General features: G+C 45.0%; 2 protein-coding genes and 1 long non-coding RNA gene across 4 annotated transcripts in view; 1 reads left to right on the top strand and 2 right to left on the bottom strand.

The window, feature by feature from the left end:
- Positions 1 to 1,112: 1,112 nt before the first annotated feature.
- On the bottom strand, positions 1,113 to 16,135 carry LOC138405966 (uncharacterized). Its single transcript, XR_011239637.1, has 3 exons — positions 16,004 to 16,135; positions 13,443 to 13,516; positions 1,113 to 1,248 (listed from the first exon to the last, which is right to left on the bottom strand). It is a non-coding gene; the product is annotated as an uncharacterized lncRNA (long non-coding RNA).
- On the top strand, positions 5,222 to 6,753 carry LOC109647512 (cyclin-dependent kinase 5 activator 1). The gene has a single exon (XM_020113323.2). It carries the CDS (start codon positions 5,361 to 5,363, stop codon positions 6,351 to 6,353), a length of 993 nt encoding a protein of 330 aa, XP_019968882.2. The 5' UTR covers positions 5,222 to 5,360; the 3' UTR covers positions 6,354 to 6,753.
- A 1,507-nt stretch (positions 16,136 to 17,642) lies between the features above and the next one.
- The window catches only part of myo1g (myosin IG), a 31,952-nt gene continuing 22,104 nt past the window's right edge, over positions 17,643 to 27,490 (bottom strand). For both annotated transcript variants that reach the window (XM_069516944.1, XM_069516943.1), the window contains one exon: positions 17,643 to 18,542. In XM_069516944.1, the coding sequence (XP_069373045.1) occupies positions 18,380 to 18,542 (163 nt within the window). In that variant the 3' untranslated portion in view covers positions 17,643 to 18,379. The remainder of the gene's footprint in view (positions 18,543 to 27,490) is intronic.

Here is a 27,490-nt window from a genome sequence, read left to right as displayed (position 1 = left end):
CTTTGCTCAAATTATCTCATGAAATATATTAAATATCATTAATACATTACACACTACTACTACTGTAGTTAAACTAGTCATTTCCATTTAGTATAAACCCTGAAACTGATCCCTGATTGTCCACTAGAGAGCAGTATCACCCAATAATAGACTGAAACCTCTGGTTCATTCATTCAGAAACATCTTGGATGCGGAATTGTGTCATTCATAAATGTTTGATTGTGTGTGTAGTGCAATCAGCTACTGACTAAGACAATAGACAGGTGAGACAGAGGTGCATCACATGTTTGAATACTGATTTCAGCACAAACAGGATCAGAAGAAACTGCAAATGCAAACATTCAGAGTTTCAACCAGAATTGGGGACCAAAGTCCTTCAGTTTAAATCTGAGTATGTAAAGTATTCATAAATAAAAGGATTCCTTGCAGACGTATCGCTCTCTATGTGGATATGTATGTTACAAACAATATTATTACACTATAATACTTTGTGTTAATAAAAAAAAAAACCCACAATGTTTTATAATGTTTGACAATTTAATTTAAAACAATGCATCACATTTTGACATTTTCCACACTTGTATAAATATAAACAGTACAGTATTCACATCTGGAATGTTGGAGTGCAAATACATACATGTCATAACATGGAAGTACCGAAGTACCACACAGGTGAAGTACAAGAACCTCAATGCAATCAGTGATTGTGTGCAGCCACTCTCACACATAATTACATGTTTGCTGTGATAAACAATTTTTAGAAAAACACTCGGGCTCTGTCGGTGTTTAATCAGGAACCTCATCTCATCAGGGCCTGATTGTGATGTTTGATAAAAGCCTGAAACTGGCCGGAAACATCCCATAATCCCTCTGTGACATGTGTCGTCTTCCCTCTGTGTGGTCTGTGGCTCTGTGCAGTTCTTTAAGAGGGCGATTAGAGTCTGGGTGAGTCAGACGGACAGATGTGTTATCAGGTGAACCTGTCTGACTCCAGCCGGCACCACAGCTTGTTGTCCCTCTCTGCTCGTCCGTGCCCTCGTTCTGCAGCCGCCCGTTAGTTTCTCTTCCCACTCCTCCTCCCCCCGTGTCCTCTTTTCATGCTTCTCACTTTCTGTTAAGTCACTGCCCTCGTTTCTCTCATTTCAATGCATTTATCATTTTGTTTTCATCCTTTGAACATCTGTGAATGATCCTGTCCAACCTGAAGAGCCTTGGCTTCTGCTGCTGCTGCTGCATAAACTGTGTCTGCTGAAAACCAACAGGAAAAGATACCAGTTGAGGCTGAAGCACACACGAAACTATATTTTCAGATTTTCTAGAGAAAAGAGAATCCACAAAAAAGAAACATCAGAGGAAACAGTAGCTCTAAAGTCCTTTCAGGTTTCGTTCAGTGCGTTCCTGCTGCTCTGTTTGAAATAAATGAATGAAAATCAGTGGGTGTGTGTGTGAGAGAGAAATGCACATCAGCTCCTGTGTGTTTCTGGATTTGGATGAAAGTGGGAAAAAAAAATACAGCTGCTGGGCCTCATCAGAATCCCTGGTACAAAAACACACACAGAAAAACAAAGCAGGAAACAATTTGCTCCATCGGCTGCAAAATGTGGAGCATCTCAGTAAAAATCACAATTACACAATGAAACTAGGTCAAACTCCAGCGAATTATAAAAAAAATGGCGACGAGGCTGAAATCAAGGAAATATCAGCAACTCTTTTAAATGAACGTTGAAGATTGTCAGACATGTATGAGTGACAGTACATGAGCTGAAACTAAATGTTAGACACAGTTTTTATTCACATTTGAAGGATTTAAATAATAAAACACTGATTGTACATTGCAGGTCTGTGTGGGTGTTTCCTGAGTTCCTGTTTTAGTGATGCTCCTGCTATTCCTATGATGCATGTGTGTGTGTGTGTGTGTGTGTGTGTGTGTGCTGCATGAGTGGACAACAGCTCTTTTCATTGCTGTCAGTATTTCCGGGTCAGCTGTGCAGGAGATGCTGAGGGTCCTGCAGCTGGTGGAGGCAGCGAGAAAGTAAGGACGGAGAGGGAATGGTTGTGTATGTGTGTATGTGTGTATGTGTGTGTGTTTGTGTGTATGTGTGTGTGTGTGTGTGTGTGTTTGTGCACGTTGCTGAATGAGGAGATCTCCCCTATTCAGCTTAACCAGGAAAAACAAAGATGGGTTTGTGCCAGCAGAAGAGCGCCTCTGGTTGTTTTTTGTCGTATCTTGTTGACTCAGACCAAAACTTCTCATTCCGTGTTTGGGTTTGTATTTAAACATGTGATTCAATGTCACTTCTAACAACAACAAACCTAAAATCGTTGACATCTCTTCGAACCAACATTTGGAAATGCTTCCCTGGGATTAACCACCATGTTACAACACAATCTGCTTCTCTCATGAACTCTAGATTTTGAATATTATTTGATGAACACATCATTCATTTTCTTTTTAACGTTCTGTATTTAACAATTATACAATGTTAACTCTTTATTCAGACTCTTCTATACATTTTGAATTATTTTATTCATGGTATCGTCACGCTCACAGTTCAGCTGTTGGTTTGACAGTTTGTATGAGAAGCAACCAAACAGGCTCAAGGTTATAAAGTGACTCAGGATCAATCCGGTGAGTGGCTTTAATATAAAAGCTTCTACTAAAGAAACAGACGAAAGGTGTTTTCATAAACCACAGATCTCAGAGTGGTACAAACAGAGAGTCTCTGCAGTCTGTAGTGAAACAGGCTCGGAGCTTTATACAGGCTTAATACAATAGTCTGAGCTAAATTTATCACGGCTGTTTATTTTTGGAGCCGACACAGAGAAGACGACTCTGAATAAATTCCTTCTTGGAAAAGAAGAAGGAGCCGGTTCACAGGTTAAGTATCAGTTAACCTGAGTCAGTCTGCAATTCAATCATTCTGAATTGACAGAGATTATGAAACTGGAGACGTAGACTGAGCTCTTTTCAAGAAAACATGCCAGTCGTTCTTTTTCTTGATGTAGTTGTTTTTGTCTTCTGAAGAGTCTGTGATTTGCTGTTTTTGTTTTTATATTATGGGATGAAAGGTATTTAAATGCATTTACTCAAGTAGTGTTCATAAGAATTGAAGTATACTTTATTTCCATTTCAGAGGAAAATACTCCACTATATTGACCTTAAGGCTGCAAATTATTTTTTATGTAGTATCCAGATTCTGGTTAAGATTTTGAAATATTTTAAATAAAAAAAGCTCTCAAAAATGTTTTTTTTTTAAAATCTAAATTGCCTCAAGAATATAAAGAAAAACCTAAAAAAAACAACGAACAAACACAATAACATCAGATTTTAAATGTAGCAGAGCTTTTGCTTCTTTCTTCTTCTGCTCACAGAAGCTCATTTTTAACATGTGATCCTCTGGAGGAGCCTGAGCCTCAGATTGAAAACCACTGGATTCAAATTCCTCCATTAAAGTAGTTTAAACTACAGATCCACCAGAAACTGTTTTTAATGGGAAACTCTTTACTCCTCTTCTCCTCCTACAACGTTTGTTTAAATCTTTCTCTCCCATAAACTCTACAATCTTTCTTATCTCATCTTAACATTTGTTTGTTTGTTTGGTTTATTCTCTTGAGTCCAACAATTTCCCATCTGTAGCGAATCCCTGAGAAGCAACGTTATCTTCTGTTTACCCAGAAAAGTATTTCGCTGTGCATCGACGTGTATGTGACATGGAAGTTTGAGGATTCTTTAACATGAGGAACCAAAGCAGTTAATTGTAACCATCAAACAACAACTACAACTTTCTAATAAACACCTATTTACAAAGATTTGATTGGAATACAGACAAGTCTGGGTTTGCCAGATTCTTCACAATTGAGTTAGAAATGTTAATAAACCCACAAATTAAAGCTTATGAACACTCTTTAATGGAGGGCTTATTATAATGTAGGTTGTTTTACACTGGCAAGGAGACGAGTTTGGTTTTACAACAAATATGTATTATGACAAATAAAGCACAAAGGTAGGACAATAAACTGTGTAGGACACATTAAGTGATGGTTTCATTTAATGTGTTAATGTTCCTGTAAACTAATACTATACACAAGTATCTTCAGTATTTTAAGGGGTTGAGCAGTTTAGCAAATATTATGTTTTTATTTATTTCACTTAATTATTGTTAATGGATATAATTCGTATATATTTAAGTTCTGTTATTGTTTTATTTATTGTGTGTGTGTGTGTGTAAGGAGGAGTCTGTGTTGGTGGAGGACGGTGTGTGTGTGTGTGTGTGTGTGTGTGTGTGTGTGTGTGTGTGTGTGTGTGTGTGTGTGTGTGTGTGTGTGTGTAGGCGCTCTGTCCTCTCATTGGCTGTTGAGCACTGAACGTGTGTGAGCTCTCAGAGGTCCGACTGTCTGCACCGATCCCCGGTCAGTGGGAGACCGGAGCTCTTGGTGCGCGGAAGGGGGAGACTTTACGCACGGATCCGTGAGGACATGGAGTGCGTCGAAGGGACTCAGACTGTGTGAGAAGTTGTCCCTCGGACATGGAGACGCAAATGAAAAGACTCGTGAAGTCCCTCTTCATCATCTTCATCACTCCCGCCTGGGTCTGAGGTGCAGCGGAGGATGACACCTGCACCGCGCCTGTCGAGGACCGACGCGTTGCTCCAGGTTTGTTTTCTCTGAGGAGGAGGTGCACAGCCTCTGCAGGAGCGACCCTCTGGCTCCGGCTCTGCGGACACATCACAACCCTGCGCGCTAACATCGCATCTTGTCCGCTGCGGCAGCAGGAGCTGCGCAATTGTTTGCACCATCGAGGACTGCGGAGGAAACAGTAGTTGGCTCCTACGCGAACATCTCGTGTAAATCTACTCACAGGTGAGCAAATAAGATATTAAGAATTAATGCAACGTGTGATTCTACGTTACTTAAAATCTTTCTTTAGTAAAATGAATGTTTAAAATAAAAAGATTATATTTGAGAGCACTGTGCAACTTATTCACAATGTTGGCTCATGAATTTGGATATTAGGTTGTTTTTAATATAGTTTAAAATCCAGGCTCTAAGAATAGAAGCTCATCAGACTGAGGATTATCAAATGCATTGAAATGGGATTGAGCTCCTTTTTTTTTTTTTTTGCTTTACTATATAAACTGTTGTGTTCACTCTGTGTTTTAATCTTGCAGGTAATGTCTCTGCCTCAGAGACTGAAACGGTGCACAGGCTACATTTGCTCTCACCCTGACATGTCTGCACCACTCGTCTCTTCACGCTGTTCCACTGCTGAGACTTCACGTCTTCTGGAAATCAAGAAATAAAAGAGAAGAAAACTCCCTCCCCTCTCCACACCAGGCTGATCTCTGGGGTTCTGACTCACCATGGGCACTGTACTATCATTGTCACCCGGCTCTCGCAAGTCAGGCTACTATGACAACCGGCCGGGCTCGCTCAGCCACTACCCGAGTATCAGCAGCCGCTCTCTCAACAGCCAGAAAGACCGCGGGCTGAAGAGGGGCCAGTCCATCTTCCTCCCGGCGCTCACGTGGAAGCGACTGGTGGCCTCCACGAAGAAGAAGGGCAACTCCAAGAAAGGCTCCGGAGGCCCGGCGGCCCTCGGGGAACCGCTCAACAACAACAACAACATCAACATCTACCAAAATGACCCTGTGCTGCACCTCAACCGCGAAAATGTGAAGAAGTCGTTGTCGTGCGCCAACCTGACCAGCTACGAGGGCCCAGCGGGACTGGGCCTGGGGCTTGGCTACGGGATGGGGTTGGGTCAGGGGCATGGATACGCCTACAGCAAATCCCAGCTGCTGTCCTCTGTGAAGAAAGTCCCGGTGAACACGGTGACATCGTCTCCGAAGCGTGTCATCGTCCAGGCCTCCACCAGCGAGCTCCTGCGCTGCCTGGGGGAGTTCCTGTGCTGTCGCTGCTACCGCCTGAAGCATCTGTCTCCGGCCGACCCGGTGCTGTGGCTGCGGGCTGTGGACCGCTCGCTGCTGCTGCAGGGTTGGCAGGACCAGGCCTTCGTCACACCGGCCAACGTGGTCTTCGTCTACATGCTGTGCCGAGACGTCGTGGACGGCGACCTGGTGGCGTCGGAGCACGAGCTGCAGGCCATCCTGCTCACCTGCCTCTACCTGTCGTACTCGTACATGGGCAACGAGATCTCGTACCCACTCAAGCCCTTCCTGGTGGAGGCGGGTAAGGAGGCCTTCTGGGACCGCTGCCTCACCATCATTGACGCCACCAGCGCAAAGATGCTGCGCATTAACGCAGACCCGCACTTTTTCACACAAGTATTTGCCGAACTGAAGCGGGAAGGCGGCTGTGGGCCTCAGGATTATAACCGGGTGCTGGATCGGTGAGAGCAGGACTGAGAGCACATGCTTGCCAACCGCATGCCTTTTTGTATTTCATGCACACAACCACTTGCACACAGACACACAAATTAGTCTCATACAAATGTCCCTCCACTTTTTCTGCTGATGTTCTGCAGAAACAAAGAAGGCCTGACTCGACTTTATTTATTCATTCATCTGTATTTGTTGCCTCCCGAGATAGAAACTAAGAATTAAAACCGTTTCCTCTGAAGATTATCTCTGATAACTGGCACATAAACAGTCGTCCCCTCCTGGAATATCCACTCGAGTTTACATAAAAATGAGGAACCATTTGCTCCACCTGTCCCCTCCGACCCCATGTGGCCGGTCCCGGTCGTCCCAGCTGCCCCTGTGGATCTGCACGGCCTCCTCTGTTACCTGAATCTGAATGTCATCACTCAGCATGAAGCAGGACGGGAGGTCACGTGACACCGCCAAGGATTTCTCTCTGGTTCTGCTCACGACAACATGGATTCAGCTAACATTTTCATCAGTGACAGAATAATCCACAAGGGGCCGGGTTATTTCCCGGACAATACAAGGACACGTCTTGACATCCACTGCTGGTCTAAGCCCCGAGTGCCAGCGGTGAGAAGTGACTCAGACTGATGGGAGCAGCTGAGAGGACCATGTTAGGTCCCACTGGTCCTGCTGTGCGCTGTGTAATCAGGAGAGGAAAAAGAACAGGCTGTGTTTTGTGGAGCCTTCTGAGGGTCATGTGGCCTGAGGGGACAGTTGCTGTTTTTTATCTTTACCGGCTTGACCCTGCCTGTGGACTCCTCTGTGTTTGTCTTATCTAATCTGAAGACAGTTTCCTGGTGGATCCTGAATGCCTGACATGTTTTGTGTATGCACAGCCCCGTGTGTGTGTTCATGTACGCATTGGCATTGTGCGGTGGACGGCAGCCAGGGTCATCAGCTGTTTACCCCGTCCTTTGTTCCCTGCGTCTTGTTGACAGGGCACCCACAGCCGGGGTATTAATGAGATTAGCAGATTACTGCAGCCCCTCCCCGCTCTCAACCTCTGCCCTCCCTCTTGTCCACTCGGCAGCCCTGCAGAGCTTCGCCGTGCTTCTTCTCCAGGCCGGGGCTGCACTGGGACTGGACCGTAAACACAACACACACGTGCACAAACACATTTAAATATCCACGTCATGTGCATTTTACTCTCAAGTCAACGTTACGTGTGTGTGTGTGTGTGTGTGCGGCTCGGGCTCGGAGGTGGAGGCAGGAAGGCGCTGCAAGAGCGATCCAGACATGGAGTGACAGATGAGCGCTGTTGTGGTTGAGGGGGTTTGTTGTTGTTGCCTCTGAATTTGTCCCACTTTCCCATCAGTCACCTGCGTGTCCTCATTTGCTTCGGATGCAGGGAGTTGTTCTCTCGCTCGTCCCTCACATAACTCATGTCTCTTGCTAAATTATTCCCTTGAATGAACCATTGGCATTTGTGCTTGGGTAGTTTTAATCTCTATTTCCCGTGTGTGTTTGTGCATCTCAGAGGAGGGTCACAGATGAGCCTATGGTTCATCGTTGTCACTGCACTGAAGAATTATTTACTTTCTGTAAAAGCAGAAAAAAGTATTTACTTGTGACAAGTTGCTTATGTCTAATAACTAATTTGGTCGTTGTTTCATTTGACTTTTAAAAGATTTTACGTACAAAACCGTCAGAAATTGTTTTTTTCTAAATTCATCTTCTGTTGTCATGAGACCAAATTTATCTTGGGAGCAGTTTTGAGGTCGTAACCCCAGTTACAGGATACGGTTCGACATCCAGCACCATGTGACGTCCACAACAGCCTGAGACAAAGCTTTAATCTCATTGTGTTAAGGCATCTGCAGCTTTCAGAGCTCCGCCTGCCTCCTCGCTCTCGCACACTTTGCTGCGAGGCTGCCGTTTGTATTCAGCCTCAAGGTCGTACGTTGAACAAGAATCCCACAAGATGCGACCTTTACACACATGTGCACGCAAATACACACTGGTAGACGTTCTCTCCTTGGGTAATCCCGTCCTAATCCTCCCACCCAATCAAATGGAGAGAGGGAGCGCAGGATGAGAACAGGAGGAAACTAAGTAAATGGTTCAGAATCCCATGAGATTTGGTGTCACACTTCCCGTTCGGGGTTTTTGGCCCCGTGGCTCAGCGTTCAAATCCTGAAGGCTGCTGAGTCAGAGAGCTCAGCTCTGCCGCCTGTTCCAGCTCACCCAGGCTGAGTGGAGTGAAGCCTGCCCGCATGTTCGCCTCAGGGGTCTCGACCAGTCGACCAGAGAGGAGCGACGGCAGTGATTCAAACGCTGCTGCTGTCTCTTGACTGGCAGCCATTTCAGGCTGGTTGTTGTGGTCACTGCCGCTCTCCCTCTCTGTCCTGGCCCTGGCTTTAACAAGGACACTTGTCTCTTGACTCACGCCCTCCAGCCTCCTCCTCCTCCCACCCCCCAACCTCATTTCCACACTCAGCTGTTGTTGTTCGCTGCCCATTTCATTAGATTTGACACCCCACACCCGCCAGCCATTGTCAGGACGAGGAAGGGCAGAATGGGGCTGTTTGTTGGCAAACGAGTTGGTTGTGTGTGTTTGTGTGTGAATGTGGGTCAAAGTTAAGGGCAACATCTGCTTCCACCATCCGTCTCCTGCGGACCTGCACGATAATTAAATCACAAGTTTCAGAGCAGCACGCTCAAGTGATGCTGATATTAACCCGTTGCCCCGACATCAGTGGCAAATCAGGAATAATCTGCCGCAGATTTCCTCTAATGAAAAACAACTCTTGCTCACATTTGGCTCGTTCTTCACGCCCATCAGCAGCGCAGACACAGAGGAGCCACGTTTACTTGAGTCCAATGGGGCATTAACGCAATTTCTCATAATTTGGTCAAAAGCAAAAAAAAAAAAAAAAAGAGGCAACTGTCCCCTCCTCCAGTCCCGTCTGTCCAAGCTGTCATCGAGCCGGATCACGTAGCTGCTGCTCCTCCAATCGTGTCACAGAGCACAGCGTCTTAAAAGCCAATTAACTCACATCTCAGCTGGAGCTCTAATTCTGTTCATCCAATCAAACCCCTCGGCATCGTTCCTGAGTGCTTATACGTGACTGACGGCAGACGACATGATGCCTGTGACAAATCTGTGGATCCTTTACACAGAAACTGACTCCGGATATTTACATTTTGTGCAAACTGGACGTTACTCTGTGGACGGGACCTTCGTCTTTGCAGAATATTTCAGACGGGCCTTAGACTGGCTTTGTCTTAGAGACTTTTCGGTCTGTGAACAATGTGATCAAGATTTTAAAGCGTAAATATGGTGTTATTCTATATTTTTCTTTCTGTCAACTAGTCCCATGCATTAGACTGTTTCACTTTCAGACTCCTCTGCTTTATGTGTTTATTCACCCTTAAGCCCACGTGTTGCTAAATTTAAATTTACACTTTTCTCAAACAGGAGGAAAAACTAAATATGTTCGTATGTGCATCAAAATTCACCCATACTGCATCCTTCCACTAACTCACGTGGTCATGCGTCCAGTAGTTTTAGCATAACCTCGTTCACAAGCCAACCAGCCAACAAACAGACAGAATGAAAACATAACCTGGGTAATAAGAGTTTTACTTGGTATTGGATGAGTTAACTGTTGCTGTACTTTGTTCTCACGGGATTTAGTTTGACAGTGAGAGAAACGTGAATAAATCACCACACTTACCCTCGACGTGGCCACAGCTCTGTGAGTTGTGTTAAGTTATCTCAGTCTGCTGCTGCTGCTGCAGGTCGGTGTGATATTTCTGCTGCACACCTAAGATGGACGATGTAAATATGAAAATGTGAAAAAAGAAATAAAGAATGAAAGAAAACAAGCTGTTACGAATGAACAAAAAGAAGAAATACTCTCGCTGTGCAGTAGCATGCATGCCAGCCAGGTAGTTTAGACATGTTTCTTTTTTTCTTTTTTTTTTTTTACTTCTGCTTATGTTTGATTTTTATATATGTGACATTTCAAATGACAGATAATTTCTTTGGTAACTTTAAACCGGATCTGTTTGCTCATTGGAAACATGCATCGATGTAACTATCATCATTATGGTGGTGATGTGTCCATGTTTAGAATCAGTAGACAAAGAAGAAACTCATTTTCTCAGCCTGCTCCTGAAATAGCAAAGCATGTGAAATTCATGTGAGTGATTAGAGAATTATGACTCCGTTATTTTAAACTCAGCCGTCTCATGCCTGACTTCATTTGTCCCTTTGCTGAGTTTGATGTGGTCGGTCGGGTTTTTTTGAAGCTAAATTCGTAAATAAAATGTCGTTAACTGCGACGGGGATCTCACTGCCCCCTCCCCCTCCCTCCCCTCACACAGAGTACAGTATATGTGCAGATATGATCATGTTAGAGGTCAATAGCTTGTTTCATCGATGCCCCAGCTGGCGACACAAAGACGGCCATTGTACGAGTGGCGTTCGTCGCAGGCAGCGCCGGCTCGGCCTAGGTCCTCGCTGATCGGAGCTTCGCCTCTGATGCAAAGAAACAAACACTCCAGCTTCAGAAAGATCCTCATTCACAATAATGTTAATGTTACAAACAAAAAATATGTCACTGTCCAGTGTCCATGTACTTCACCGCTGCCTGGGTCCCCCTGAGTTTCCATGGATACCCTCCTCAACCCCCACTGCAACCGTCACCCAGACGAAGCAGCACCTCACCTCGGGCGACTTTTGTAAAGCCACTGGTGTGTGTGTGTGTGTGTGTGTGTGTGTGTGTGTGTGTGTGTGTGTGTGTGTGTGTGTGTGTGTGTGTGTGTGTGTGTGTAGCTCTAAACATAAAATACTGTTGATGGGAAAAACTTGAAAAACAAATGTGACTGTTTCATTATTTCATGTTTCATTTTTCAGGATGATGTTTTACCATGTTGATTATTTAATAAAGTATTGAGCTGAAATTGAAAACTGAATTTCTTTCTCTCTGTTCTGGATCTGAAAGCTCAACACACAAAAAGATACAACACAACTTCATCAACTGACAACAGATGAACTGCAAATAGAAAACACACTGCACATACTCATACAACCTGATCCCACAACACAAACACAACCAAGTACTCACAATACAATGAAATACTCACAACATAACTAAATACTCACAACATAAGAAAAATACTCACAACACATGGAAATACACACAACACAACCAAGTACACACAATAGAATGAAATACTCAAAACACAACTAAACATTCACAACAAACCAAATACTCACAGTCGTGTTGTGAGCATGAGGTCGTGTTGTCAGTACTTGGTTGTGTATTTGCAGCGTGTGCTGTTTTCTTCATTTGCGTGTGTTGTGTCTATTTGCACACTTTGTGTTAAGTTGTAATGTGTGTTACGCGTCGTTGCATCTGCAGCGTTCCCACACACAACCAAAGCTGCCTTTTGTTCTCCCCACACTACTCATGATATACTCTCCTGGCTGTAAATTCATGTCGCACATAAAAAAAGCAGAACGCACAGCGACACAATAGCCCTGTGCTGCAGATGGCCTTCTGGCTTCCTGGCAGCCGGAGCTGTGGCCCATCTGAATCAGTCACCAGCCTCTGCAACCACAGGTGGAAACAGTGTGATGCAGCCTCCACCCTGTAAGATGTGTGAAACATAAAAGAACCGAGCGTCTGTGCTGCAGAGTTCTGTTCTGCATGAGTGTAAAAGTGGAAATGAAGAGAGTAGAGCAGGTTCATGTGTGAAGATGGTGTTCAGAGCCTCGGGCGGCTCTGCTCTGTCACTGTGTGTTATCACTCATCTACACTTTAATACACACTAACAGTCATGCTCTTGTTTTTCCTGCAAACTCACAGATTTGACATCCTGGCTTTGGAAATCATTCAACTACATCCTGAAATGATCCAGAGATGCATTTGTCTGTAACTGATTATCCACTGCTGCAGTTCTGTAGAGGACGCTGATGAAGACGTCCACAAGGGACGACAACCCGATGTGTTTTGCCTTGTTTTGTTTAACGCCAACACAAAATCCAAAGTGATCAGCTCTGGTTGTATCGGTCAGATTAATTGACTTTGTAAAAACATCTGAAAATAGTCTTAACGTGTATATTCACGTGGCTGCACGTGATTGATCTGGCATCACACAGATCAGTAAAATAAAATAAAATAACCGATAGAAATGCAGCATTTATTCATTTTGAACTGATACATTCAGCTTTTATCGTGCAGCAGATGTCTGCCATAAAACTAAGACTCAAAAATGGCTTTGCAGTCAAAGCAGCTTACTTGTTGAGGCGCAATGCGTCTGTCTGCTCTCTCTGTCTGATGCTATTGGAAAATGATTATTTAAATGCCATTTATAATCTGTTCGGAGCGCTGGACTGAGAGGGCAGCGGGGGGAAAAAAAAAATAAAAAAAACATATGCCGCCGGTCAGAGCCGAGGTCAGTGGCCGAGGCAGGGGACACCTCCGAGGGCGGAGAGGTGAGGGAGGTGAGGCCAGGATGCTTTGATTAAAAAAAACAAAAAGAGGAGGACGGATGAATTGAGATGAAGAGGAACGGCTGCAGATGGCTGAGTCTTTTCCAGCTTTCTCTTTTCCTCCGAGGACACAAATCACCCAGCGCTCTGCCTCCCAGTGTCACACTCTATAGTGGCCCTGTTAGATCCCAGTGGCTTTCTGAAAGCCTCGGCTGCTGCTCGCCGGCTTTTATCAGCCCTCTGGGATCCGGCGGGCTCCAGAAGCCCCTCTGTCAATGCCGCCTATAGAAACCAGCGTTAACGTTATCAATTCAAGCTGCGTTTCAGGAAAACCAACACGTCTCGAGTTCAAGCTCAACACAAGCTACAGCTTTAATCTAATGTATTATGTCTAAACTGATTTCCAATATTTGGCAGCACGACCGTGCACAGTATCTGACCTTGAAGAGAGATCGTTCAAACACATCTGTCAAGCTTTGCGTTTCTTTGAGGAGCCTGATGATCAACATGAGATGATTTTAAGTGTTGATATTGTTTGTTTGCATGAAAGTAAAGTACAATTGTTTGCAAGTCTAAATCTAGAGTTATGTGAACATCAGGGGACAACCTACAAGAGTGGGGAATCAACACCACGACATGGACCACATCCTCCATGGGTGTCCACTGGGGCCCATCTGACAAAGACCTGAAGGAGACAAACAACACATTAGTATACGACAGTGGAGCAATAAGATATAACAACCGACAACCGCTGAAATAAAAGGTAATACAGTTAATAATAAAAGGACAGATCAATTCAAAGGCTTCTTGGTAAAGGTATGTTTTGAGGTACTTCTATCAATATAAATATAATAATTTGAAATCTATAATTGTTTCATATATTACATATCAATGGTTAATCTGCCACTGTCATCTTTGGAATCTAGAAGGAGATTGGAGCTTACAGTTATTTAAAAACTCCAGTAACCACCGTTGTAACCTAGATATATATATATATATATATATATATATATATAATCTTAATCTAAGAGTCTGGCCCAGATTCAGCCACCAGCGTTTCATCGAGTATAAAAGATTCCCTCTCGTCATAATGGCAGAAGTAAAGATCGCGCTCTGCAGCTGAGCTTCACGGGGAATAGTATCTTTTGAAATCAGGGTCACTTTCCTCAGATTTCTTTGCAGATCAGGGTTGAGTTTGGGGCCTCGGAGAGCAGGAGCTCGCTGGCACGCTGTGACTGAGGGAACAGATGGTTCAATCAGCCATGCACCCGTAAGTAGTGGGTGAAGGACACAGCGCCAGAGGGGACTCCGCAGATCCCTGCAGGGACGTCAGATTTTCTGAAGAGCAATCAGAGGTCCCATTAAAGATTCATAACGTGGTGAAGCCAAGAGGCAAAAACACATACAGCTAACACATATACACGTATGTATATATATATATATATATACTGTGCTTCAGTAAAATACTTGTTTTATACATTTTGATTAATACAGTAGCTTTACTTGCTCTTGGGCCACGAGTTAGATTAAGATGCAACTCTCATGTTAATGTGTTTAATATGAAACTGACGGACGACAAGACAGCTCCACGACAGTGCGGCTCGTCATGACTGTCGGCTGAGACTGACTCGTGATTGGTTCACATCTGGAATATCTTTATTTACAGTCTATGGTTTTTACTTCAATGGTGTCTTTTTACACTCTGGTTATTTTTTCCTGTTACCGACCAAAATAATCTGGCGTCTACGAAAAACGTAAACTTTTAAGCGCTGCAGTTTCTAATAGATTTCCTGATTAGTGAGCATTCAGACTGATGGCATGTTGGTTCAGAGCGAGCCAAAGCAAAAACCAATCTCCCCCCCTCATGTTACTGTAATCTCCAGCATGTGACCTCCCCTCGGGCCTGATGACGAAGAGATGCTGGAAAACCTGCAGGGCACCAAACCAGTGGCCCTGAGAGGATTTAGAGGGAGAAACACAGCAGCTCTGGGACACATATTATATTCCCACTGGTAAATCCTCTCCAACTCATTACCAAATCCTCGCTGCAGGGCTGCTAATCTCTAAAGAGAGACGGACCAGGTGCCAGTCTTTTTGTAATGGAATTGCACGGCGCTTTAAGTGATTGCATCAACAATTGGCAGTCCCGATAAAGTAGATTAGATGTAGAGGAATCTTATTTGTGCAGAGAGAGGAAACCTAAAAAACGTCTTTATAATCCAAAACCAGCGTTCGGCTGAAAAACAGTGTGAATGGATTTCACATGAATCCACATGCTGAGCGCTTGATTGATTGATTGATTGCAATATTGTGTTTTGTGTTTGCTCGTCAGGTCACGGCACGCAAGCGAGCGCGGCAGCGATGAGGAAACAAATGGGGAAGGAACCGTTGAGCTGGTGAGGATGGAGAAGCTGCCGTCAAACTGAACCTATCACAGTTGGGAAACAGTCATAACGATGAGTAAGGATGATGAATATGTTTTCTGCGTCTGTGACAAAGATTCAAAATGTCCTCGTTTGGATCCGATGATTAACTGTTCATCTGTTTGGGAAATGAGCGTGTGAACGAAACACACACACACACACCAAATACTCAGTGACGCGGAGGATATGCTTCAATTTGCATTTCCAAAGGCTGCTGTCACACTTCATGTATAAATCACAGCTTTCACGTGGATGATTAAAGGATTTGGTGAGAACAAATTTGTCCTAATCTCTGTTTCTGATTGAATATGATGGCGAGTGTCAGCGGCTCGTCTGATCGGGGGAGCTGTGGTTTCCAGTGGCCTTCGTCTTTCTGCCACAGATCAGTATAGAGCTGAAGCTTCCTCGAGCACGAGGAGTTTGAACTTTCTTTTTTTAGGGGAGGAGTTGACTCAGTTGTGCCAGAGAGATGTGACCTGATCAGACTTTAAATTCAATGCACGCTCAACCTCGTTGTGTCTCTAAACATAACTTGTCCTCAAAACAAGGCGGCAAAGGCCTGAAATGGTTGTTTCTGTCGGACATTACTCAAACCAATGAGCTCTCTGAGTAAATGAACCAAACTAAATGTGTCGCCGCACAGCTCGACACCTACTTGATAGAACCTGAAGGCAAAGGGCATTGTGGGTAGGGCTGACCACTGCACACTGACATGAAAAGGTTCTCGGTAAGAAGTCACTAATCTGTACCTGAGCTACGCGACCAGGTGTCATGAGCTGCTTTCACACGTGCACAGAACTCCAGACGTTCTCCTGAAAGAATTCAGAGAAATCCAGATTCATCAGTTTTCTCCTGGAGTCGTTTACCCTCCTCCTCTTCTTCTTCTCAGCAGACGTTCTCCTCCGGGTCGTTCACACGTCGTCGTCACCTGCGGATCACTGGAGAGTCACGTGAGAGTTACAAGAATCGAGGTGTGAATTGGTGTCAAACTGCCTCGGAGGGGACGTGAGGACGACTTTATAATGAGCTGATAAGTGCTGCGTCAGGCTCCAATCTGGACGCCACTCACACGCCGCCCCCAGGGGATCAATGCGCCCACACGGCACCACGACCACTTCAAAGAGGAAAACCGTGTTTACGACGCCATCACTTCAAACTGTGGCTCTGGATGGGTTTTAAAGTCACTTCAGGGTTAACCTGTGCTCACTGTGTGCTCAGTTTGAAGCACAAAGTGTTTCTGCTGGTTAACTATTATCACATTATCCGTGTAGAGTGCAACGAGTGCATGACCTCTGGCTACTTCTGAATCCGTCACGGCATCTGTTGCACTTCTGGGAGAGGATCCCTCACACGTGGATCTCGGAGGTTTTCCCCGTCAATATGATGTTTTCTGGTTTTCTTATCTCACGAGGATTAAAACAGACGACGTCGCACCTTGTTAAGCCCTTTGAGACAAACTGGGATTTATGAATACGGGCTATACAATTAAAATGTGATAGTTGTTTGAGAAATAAACATTGAAACACATCTTATTACAATTTAAACCTCACGATGAGATCATAACGCTCATGTCAGTTTGCACATAAATGCAAATTCAACACCCCCACTCACCCACACACACACACACACACACACACACACAGACAGAGTATTACTGAGCAGGGAGATTTGGGGAATCGCAGCAGGGACTGTGTCAGGACGGTGAAAGCCCCAGTCACAGCGAGGGCAGGTTGTCAGTAAGTCGCAGTAACAGGTCACTGTGGAGAGAGATGGGATGAAAACTGGCAGCGGGCGACAGATTTAAGCTCGCAGACTAAGCTGTTAAGTGAGATATGAAGAGTTTCAGTCCAAACTGAAACATCCACCATTTGGGGAAATACATGTTAATGGCAACGGGCAGCTCGGTAACTAGATTTAAATCTGCATTAACACACAGCAGTGGATGTTATCATCTGTATTGACAGTTTTACTCTTTAGATGCCCCGTTAGTTGTGGCTGTGAACTTTAAATATATTTTTTCATTCTTGTCAACGCCACCATGGACAGATCATCATGACCCTTAAACACAAAGATGCAAAGACCCTTAAACACAAAGATGCAAATAGTACATTCATTATCTGCGGCGAATGACAGCGAGAGGCTTTGAACTTCAGTCCTCGGAAATCCTGTAAAAATTAAGTCTGCAGCGTCCGAGTGTTTGTCCGCCCAGCTGATCACAGGGGACCGCAGAGGAAATGGCTCTTGCGTGAGCGAGTCCAATTTTCTGTGGACGGTGTTTTCTTCGACTGCCGCTGCTCAGAGTTTGAGTCGAACATCTTTCAGTGTTTTCAAATCCAACAGGAGACGTCGTACTGTAAATCATCTGCATCAATCACTCAACGACACAGATCAGCGGAAAGCTCGAACTTTTTTTATTCACATGTTCACAGCACCGAACACGAAGGGAAATAAAATGTGATCACCGTGTTATGTCGGCCTGAATGGAGTCTACAGCTACAGTGAAGCCGACTGGAGAAATCAACACGCTTAAAGCAAATCTTGAATAAATTACTTTCTCCATTCTGCTTTTATTTCTCCTTTTTAACTGCGTCTGACATGAAATAACTCTGCAGAGACAAAGTACGAAAAAGAGTTTGGAAACAATTCCACTGTAAATAAAAACTATACTCTGAAGGTTTTGTCTTGTTTGGATTTTATGTATTGCAAAGTTCAATTTGTCTTTAAAAAGTGCTTTTCTTGCTTGTTTTTTCGTTCATTGCCGTCTTCACAAAATAACTTCAAATTACATTCAAAAAAGCCCGTATCACACACGTGTGTATTGCAGCTGCGCCTCGAGTCTCTACACCAACAGAAATTTCACAATGTCGTTCAATAAATGAGTTGGAAAGAAGATTGTGCCGTCAACTCTGCTCTGAGTTAACGCTTTAAAACTGCTATAAAAGGTACAAGTTAAAAAGTTCTGCCTGTTAAATGCAAAAGATGGAGATTTACATTCCCGTTGTTATCGTTGACATGAACCTCACTGATGTTCTGACCAGTTCAGATGTGGAGAAATAGCTCCAGTGGTCTCCAGGGTCCAGGTCTATGAGGTCGGTCCGTTGGAGGTTTGGTTGCGTGGTCTCTCTCTAGTTGCCGGGGACCAGCAGGATGAAACCGTCTCGACTCTTCTTGAATTCTGCGCTCGTCTGGCCAGGTTTCGTCTCCACGGTGACAGTCTTGGGTTTCCCTCGCATGTGAAGCTGCACGGCTGAGCGACAAACTTTTACAGGAAACTGGACGTTTCTGACACTGGAAGACAAAACAGACATTTCTTTGTTATGATATTTGTGTTTACTCGTTAATCATGTTCCCTTAAACTAACATGAGAATATAACTGATATGTTTAGTGGTAAGAACATACGGACCAACACAACACAAATGCTCTTGAAACTTTTTGAGTATTTCTTTCTAATTTCTCAAATTTTTCTATAAGAAAAACTTAAAAACTATATGAATTCCGGTTTATACAGGTGAGCTCTTTAAACTGAGGCCCTGATTCTGCTCAGGGGAGTTTGTTCCAAAGTGTAGGAGCTAAAACCAGCAGTTTTGTTATTGATCACTTCACACATCTGATCATTTGACCTGATCACATCCACAGCCCTGGTGGTGCAGCGTCCTACACCCAGTCTCCCTGCAGACAGAGCATGTTGGAGCTCCTGTCGCTGCACCGTCAGCTGAAGACGATCCACTATGAAGCTGCTGCTTCCCTTCGACCCTCTGGGATCCTGCAGCCTCAGCCTGGCCGCAATGACCCCAGAGCTCCGCTGGCCCGGCGCACGGCTCGGCCTCCGCAGCGTGCATACAAAGAGTCTTATACCGCTTCCACCTACGTCACAGCCGGAGGCCCAGGGGACTCCGAGCATGATATTCCTGCCTGTGAGGATATTTCTCTAATGAATGCATTCAGGTCGGTTTGTTGTTTTTCTATCCGTCGACGCACTTTGTTTGAATCCAAACTCAAGGCGTTAAAAAGCAGATGCAGAACTAGAAATATTTGCCAAACAGCTATTTGCGGACGTCTTTGAATGTCGATAAGCAGAGCTGGCTCGAGCTCACAGGCCAGTTTGGCAACTGCCTGCCTGCTTTGGCAAGAACGAGCCAACGTGTGGTTTCAAAGTGTTCGAGACCTGTTATCTGCACACTGAGCGGTCCTCTTTTCAAAAACACGGCGGAGCAAGTTTGGTCTGTTTTGGAAAAATGAACTTAATTGATGCAGATTACATAATTTGACTTGTTATGCAACAGTGCTGGTGATCTGGTTTATACTGTAGACACCAGGTGAGTGCACCAGACCAACAAACAGAAAATATAAAGAGAGGAGAGACAGATCCCAGTAATAAACATTATCAGACATGTCCTATATATAAAGTACCTTTTTTTCCAGTGTGTAAAAATAAAATGGACTAAAAATTAAAACATCACGTTGCAGTTTTCTAACACTCAAAGAATTTGAACTCTTTCCAGAGCTGTTCAGTAAAAACAGTCGGTCACCACAACAGGTGCGGCCTTGCCTCCCTCTTCTTTTTTTTTTTTTTTTTCCACTGGACCATTTGGCTCCTCGCTGAACCCCGTTATACCAGCTGTCCTGCCCCCGACACACAAACCCACTGACCTCCGCAGGGTTTTGATTTGCGTGAGACACTGATCTCATCACGCTGGATATCACAAGAGAAACCCGACACCGGGGAAGCACGTTGAGAAAAGCCCCTGGCTGAGTGTGAGGAGAGCGGACTGGTTGAAGGTCTGAAGGCTGCAGCGAGAGGAAGACGATTAAAAACAGTCTAAATATGGACGTCACTCGTCATGTGAGCGTGTATTCGTTATGTTCCGCCTGGTTGGAAAGTTTGTTTGGTCTGTGGTGACGCTGGTTGCAGTTTTCTTTCTGCATCTGTGAAAGTGAACCGGAGTCATTTTTAAACTAGACAAGTAAAGACTGACTGCCGAACCCTGAAGCTGCTCCACCGCTGCTGCACAAAGAGCTGTTCACCTGTTAAAGCTCGGTGACACTTCATCGTGTGTATCACCAGTTTAAATCGAGCCTGCGCTTCCTTTTCCTTCCTCCGGCCCTTAACACACAACAAGTATGAATGTTCCTGAGATGCGCATCAACAGACAGACACTGGATTTTACAGCACTTGAACATGTCTCCTGAGGTGAAGTGTTGTTTCAGGACGGCCTCCATTTTTGACATTTTTCTTTCATTTCTGTTTACGTAGAAGGCGTGTGCGGCCTCGCGGCACAGCGGGATCCAGTGTATAAACATGGCCACGGTCTAGCGCCTGCCAGCCGCTCCTCATGCTGCAGTCGAATAATTCATCGCTGTGGAGACTAAGCTGCAGACAGAACTGGGACGCAGCAGCAGCAGCAGCTCCTGGAGGACCACCCCACCCGCCCACCTTCCACTGCTCCCCTCTTCCTTTTTCTGCCTCCTCCTCCTCCATCTTTCCTCCCCGTCATCCCGGCTACGATTCAGGATGCTGCTAATCCGATGTGAAAACGTGCCTCTGGTGTCTCCATTACGGAGAATTACCGGCCATTATATTTGCGGCTGAGCTGCGTGTGTGGCGAGGTGTAAAGTCAGTGATCTGGATGCCGCACCACGTGACCGATGCAGTTTGTGGCATTGTGGGAAAATCAAATCAGCCCCAGTCTCTCCCAGGGAATAAAGTGCCACCTCAGATTAAAGATGTCTCCACTGGGGACAGAATTTTTCTCCAGGACAGTGAAAGTGGTCACATGCTCCTCTGATGGTTTTTAACAAACAGTAACAACACAAGCTTCCCCTCAACACTGACAAGAGTTTATATCTGAAAACACTGAGACTCACCACCGGCCTCTAATATTTTACAGAAATAGTTTGAAATGTGCTGATTCTTCTGCTGCAGAGTTAAATTAGAAGACTGTAAAAACATAAGAGGAAGCCATTACATCCTCACCTATAGCTTTGCCACACTTCCTCCTGTCTCCCCCCCCCAACTTGGGAGACTCGTCAATGCAACCCTGCAATTTGAGCCTGCAATCTTAATTAGAGCTGCCCCAGCTGCCCGGCAACCATCGCTGGAGCAACAGCGTCATCTCCCAGCAGCAGCAGGGGCAACGTGGGCTGAGGCCCACCGGGTTGTGAGGCGGCTGGGGTTCACTTCAACGTCATCACCAATCACATACATTATTTTTTATCACCACCATCATCAGAAGCTCCTCAGGGGGCATTCTGGGAAGAAATGAGTCACACTGTAACAACGGCAGAACGATGTAGAGTGATTTGTTCAATCGGTGGAAATAGAGTTTAAGATGCGAAGCCAACGCTGGATGGAAAGAAACGCACGCGGCTTGAATCACAAACGTGCATCATCAACTGTGATGTATTTAACATCACCGGCTTCAATTATTTTCACTGATTAATTCTCAAGACCCCTGACACATTTCTGAGATCAGAGCAAATCAGTTTAACAGTGAGCGAGCGAGGGAGCGAGCCGCCCATCAGATTGATTATCAATAAGACGATCGATCGCAATCAGGGTTTTTTTTTTTTTTTTTTTTTTTTTTAATAAATGCAGCAGAAAAGTTTGTTCTGCACGTCAGCTGTTTGTGACTCTGGCAAAGTGACAACACCAGAAAACACCCGAACATGTGCCTGACGGAGATAAAAACTGCCGAGTCGCTGCGTAGCGCCCGACACAACTGAGCGACTGTTGTGAATAAAAATCTTGAGGAATCCATTTGTTGCACTACGAGGTCGATTTAGAGGCAGCACATGTGCGGCGCTCCAATCCACAAAGAGGCCTTTTCATGCCAACGCAGTTTCGAGGTCAGTAGCCGACTCAGCGAGCGTGCCCAGGAGGCCGTGTGATGCTCGAACTGAAAGTCCCCGAGATTTAACAGCCGAGCGCGAGGCGCAGTCAGGATGTCTTTGTAAAAAAAAAACCTGCTCCGCCACAGGCGAGCTCTTTGATGTAAACGTGTGGGAATGAGCTCATCGGCGAAATATGATGTGGGCATTCAGAGTCTATCACAGCGCGTGACGTTTCCCACCCATCACATCGAAGTGTTAAATCCTTCAGAGGAAAACCTGCTGCCCCCTCTCACCTCCGGCACCATCGACACCTGCTCCTACAGACAAACACATTCAAGGTATTTACACACAAACTGTTAATCCTCACCCTCAGATTGCAGCAGAGCATTCGAAGCTTTGCATTATTTCCTCAGCAGGATGAAGGAAATGAATGAATGAATGAATGAAGGAGCCAACAGGTGGATCCAACACATCCATGGAGGTGAACGATTGAATTGATTCGGGACAATCCTTTGTTTACAGCCCTAATTACCTACAGGCCCTTATCTCACACCCTAATTAATAAGCAATGCATGCGCCGAATCTGTTTGATGACAATGAAACTATTCTATTCTCGTCTCTAACGAGGGTGTAAGAACATTCACTTTCTGTTGAAATAGAAAAATGCACTTCTCGTCTGAGCAGCCTCGGGCACGTTGGTCTAAAGCCGAGGTGGGATCAGCTGCATCGTCGCCGCAAAAAAGCTGTTTTGACTTGAACAAATAAAAAAACCTGGTCTGAAGTCAGCGGTGCAAATGAATAAGCAGGAGATGACACTGATATCAGATGCAACGCTCAGCCCACTTGTAATGGAGGTCACATGGTTTTCCTGCAGTGTATCACTGACTGCTACAGAAGCAGCTCATGTAATTTGCCAGTGGCTAAAATACCATCTGGAGAGACACAGCATTTTATTACCCACATCCCCTTGTAATATTAATCCCGTCTGAATGGGGCTTTTGTAAAATGCACAAATGAAGCATCTCAGCGGTTCAAACTGAGACAAGTCATTCTATAGTCACATGTTCCCTATAAACATTTGCCGCTCTCTCAATGGCCGGACACAGTAAACCTTCCTCCGCCTCACCAGTGTCCTCCTTCAGTGTCAGTATTCAGATTTATTTGTGCTTTTTATTTATATATATATGTGTGTATTTATGATTTTCATGCAGTTGTGAGTAAGTAGATTTGTTCTGGGTCAAGTTAAATGTGTATTTTGGTTCAATATGCGGTTAGAACCTAAATGTAAGTGTCACTGAACTTCTACAAAGTGTTTGAATCCAGCCGCCAACAAATCAGGAGCTTTCACACTTTAATTACTGGATGATGTGGCGCAGGGGGAACGGTGAATTGATTTTGTCGTGACCGACCCAAAAAGATGTGACCTGGAAGAATCCCTGCATTCGTGGTCTTTGCTTTGTTCCTCTGGCCTTTGGTCCACGTCTGCAACCAAATGTTACGCACCAAGTACGGTGGACATCATTTCGGTGACGTTATCTTCATCTTCCTACGTGATAATATTTACTCAGGTGTACGTGATGAATATGAAAATGTTTATAACACTGAGCGAAATGGTTTTAAAATAAGTATTAACGTGGATATTCTGGTTCATAACTACGTCCGAGCTGCTGAGACAGAACCGATGTCATTCGTTTTGAGGTTGAGTTGTTCAAACACCTGCTGACGTCAGTGTGTTTGAGAGAGAGCAGCCTCGTCAACATAGATTCACGCGGGACTGAGGTTTAATGGGGGAAAATAATCGGTGAACCACGTGACCTGCCGGCTCTGTGGGAGAAAGAAATAGGTCAGTGTGTCTTTGCACTGTGTACGTCCACCGCAGGTTAACGCTGTTGCCATGGTTACTTTGATGAAAACTACTCTGGTCCTCTGCCACGCGTCAAACTGAAAAGAGCGGGTCAGAGGCCAGTGCAATGGAAAAATAATACAAGTAACAGAAAGAGACACGGGACGGGGGACAGTGAGTTTGAGGTGACCCGTCTCTGTCCGTCCTCGCCGCCAGGAGCGACAGGACGGACAGCGACGAACACATTGAGGACAGCCACTGAGGGAGAGAGAGAAAAGAGGGGAGGCAGGGAATCGGGGGAGGCTATTTCAGGCTTACAGGATGACGCCTTTCACGACCTAAAAAGCGAATTTAGAGACAGAGACGGACGATTTCACCCACGACGACAACAACTGACAAACTGTTGACGGCCAACAAGGTCAGAGGAAAAGGTCAACAAGTTCTTTTTGACACCAGGGCTGTGTGTGTGTGTGTGTGCTCATTAAAGCCACATCACAAGACCATAATGCTTTGAGGTTAATGAAATCATGTCGGGGTTGTTTTTTTTTTTTCTTCTTCATTTTCTTGCCTCACTGAGATAAAAAAAAAAAAAAGTGTGACCCAGAAGTTTGTTGTTGATGCAGGTTTCAGAGAAGAGCAGAGGAGGAGAGAGGCTGAGAGGAAGAGATGGAGCAGACCAGAACAAATAAAAGGCAGAGGAGGACGACGGAATAAACAAACATTTTAAAATAAATTATGATATTAGAATACGAAGAGTCTCCGGAGGAAGAGATTTCATTAGAATAGGTTTTAAATAATTATCCTCACCAAGGAGGTTGTGTTGGTTGGTTTGGTTCTCGGTGTAAAGGGAGCAGTGTCGGTCAGGGGTGTCACTTTTAATCACTTTCGTCACATAAATTGAAGAATATTATGAATATAGTTATTTTTCATGATTAATTGATTATCTTTGTTTCTATGTTTACGTGTTTAATTGTTTGGTTTGTTTCCCAAAATACTGTGTCTGAGCCTCAAACGGACTCATTCTGTTAGAATTTTTGAAACGAGAGAACGAAAAGCTGCAAATTCCCATCAATCATCAATTAACCGGTTGTTTCAGCAGAAATAGAAATGTTCTGCATCCGCAGATTCAATGATCAGACCTATTTTCACATCCAACTAACATGGAGGAGGCAGCTTTACGTCCTACACTGATATAACAGGTGATTTGGCTTCGTCCATCTTTAAACACAGTCTACGCTCCCATTGAAGCCAAGAGCTGTTACTTTTCAGAGGATGAGCCATCAGGACATAGTCAAAGAAATAAAAACGGGTATTTTTAAAATGTACATTTGAGTATAGCAGTAAAATAAAGCGTCGGGGGTCGTGTAGAAACTTTTATCCCCCAGACAAAGTTAAATAGAACAATAACATCCCCAAATTACCTCTTTAAGTAAAGAGCCCTCCTCAATCTTTTAAGGCGGAAGCAGCTCATTCCCTAAATCCTGCCTGAACTCCCCCCCCCCAGCTGTCCCAGCAGATGGTCCACGAGTCCACCCCCCCCAAACACACACACACACACACACACACACACACACACACACACACACACACACACACACACACACACACACACACACTCTGACAGCTCAGACCCAGGTGACAGGAAGAGAAAGCAGGAGATGTCGGGTTGTGCAGGAAAGAGCGACAGATGAAGGAGAGAGAGAGAGAGAGAGAGAGGGAGTGGAGGAACGCGCTCCGTCGAGGGAACGAGAGACGGATGTGACATGATGACAGCACACCACACACTTCTGTCGTCGCCGGCGACACGCAGCGGCTTTCATGTCACGTTTTACCGTGTGCTGCCAGTGCTGCCTTCACTGACCCACTTTAGTACGGCTCACCGTGCAACCAGACACTTTCTCAACTGTAAACACTCGCGGCCTCCAAAGGTCTCGTCAAGTTTGAATTAGAGAGATAAAAAAAAAAAAAAGAAGTCACAATCGCTCCATTGACGGCCGCCTCCCCTGAAACATTCTCCCAACCTCACAAACTAAAATGACGAGCGCGTGACTCTCATCGTCTGGGATCCCACTTCCTGACAGAGGGAAGCACAAGAGGAGTGTGTTTGTGTCACTCCCAACCCTCGTCTCCCCCGTCGCACACTTACACAGCTCACCCCTGACTTTGTCTCGTGAGGCTGCTTTTGATGAGTAGCATGGTAGAGGTCACGACCCCCCCCCCCTCCATTCACCGCAGATGGTGGCACAAAGACAGGCGGAGAGCGGAAACTTGGTCCTGATGGTGGACTCTCGGCTGTGACGCCCGCCCGCCAGACCCGGGCAGCTGCTGCAGGGTCCACAGCGATGCAGGGACCCCCGCCAACCCCCCCCCCCCCACCTCCCCAAAAGAAATACCAAACCCAGACCAAAAGTCTTAGACTCGTAAAACCCACAAAAGCCACACCGGGGATCTGGGATCAGCTCAATGAGCACAGGAGGAGGGACTCATAAAAGTGGGAACACACAGGCTGGTGTGGCTGCTGTCTGCCCAGCCTCTGTGCTACTTTTCCAAAAATATTCAATCAGTTCTCATTAGTACATCATCTTCTGTTATCTTGGAGTTAATCAGTTGTCATGAATTATCTATTTGTGCCGTTTCTATACGAGTCTGGCTGCACATGAAGCCACATTCACTAAATCCACAACATGAAAATCTGCAGGGACTTTGTTTTGCTGTCGTCTACTTCACCGAGTGCGGTCCCGTCATGATTTGGAGGATTAATTCTCCGGGAGCCCAAATCAAGACCACAGACTTCGCTGCTGCCTCAGCGGGGGAACGCCACTTACGACAACACGCCCCGCGCTCGCTGCGTAGCCCGCAACCAAAACAGTCTGCTCCGTGTGAAAAGTTGCGGGTTGTCCCATTCAAATTCAGTCTGGCAGAGACGAATGTGGGTGGAAGTGAATCAGATTTATAAACAGCAGCGACAGAACAGGTTGGGGGTGATGGATGTGATAAATGTCAGCGTGACTGATTCATTTCACTGAGGTTATTCAGAGCGGGCCGCGCACAGCGACAACTATGACAGTGATAAATGCCAAGAATATGATTGGTGTAATTGTTATGCTGCATTAATAGACCCGGCCTCGTCCGAGGTCTCCGACCGGTGACAATGAGGATGTGGTGTTTATTCATGTGACCCAGAAGGCTGAATGTTTTCTCTGCACACACGACACTGAATGACACTAATGAAGTAACACAACAGCTCGGGAACAGGTGGCGGAAACAGATGAATCCTCACGTATCTGAACAAGAACTTTAGTTTGGTATTTGTTTCTCCGTAACTTATTTTTGTCTTATTCTCATTTCTACTGTATTCCTCTGTATACAATCAATATTTTAAATTACATAACACTTATTTGTTTTACTGCAGATTCAAGGCTTTTTAAATTTTTCTAAACTTTCACAAAAAAACTAAAGAGCACACGACAGGAGAGAAACACTGAAAAGCATCAAATGTAAAAAAACGATTTGTGTTAAATCTGAGAAAAGAATCTGTTCATCTACAACATGAACGCTGTC

This window comes from Paralichthys olivaceus, chromosome 20, assembly GCF_024713975.1.
Source record: "Paralichthys olivaceus isolate ysfri-2021 chromosome 20, ASM2471397v2, whole genome shotgun sequence".
In the NCBI taxonomy this organism is placed as follows: Eukaryota; Metazoa; Chordata; class Actinopteri; order Pleuronectiformes; family Paralichthyidae; genus Paralichthys; species Paralichthys olivaceus.
The sequence above is the reverse complement of the archived record's forward strand: the minus strand, read 5'-3'. Positions and strand labels throughout refer to the sequence as shown.

Coding starts and splice junctions, on each gene's coding strand:
- LOC109647512 (XM_020113323.2), top strand. CDS start 5,361: ATGGGCACTGTACTATCATTGTCACCCGGCTCTCGCAAGTCAGGCTAC.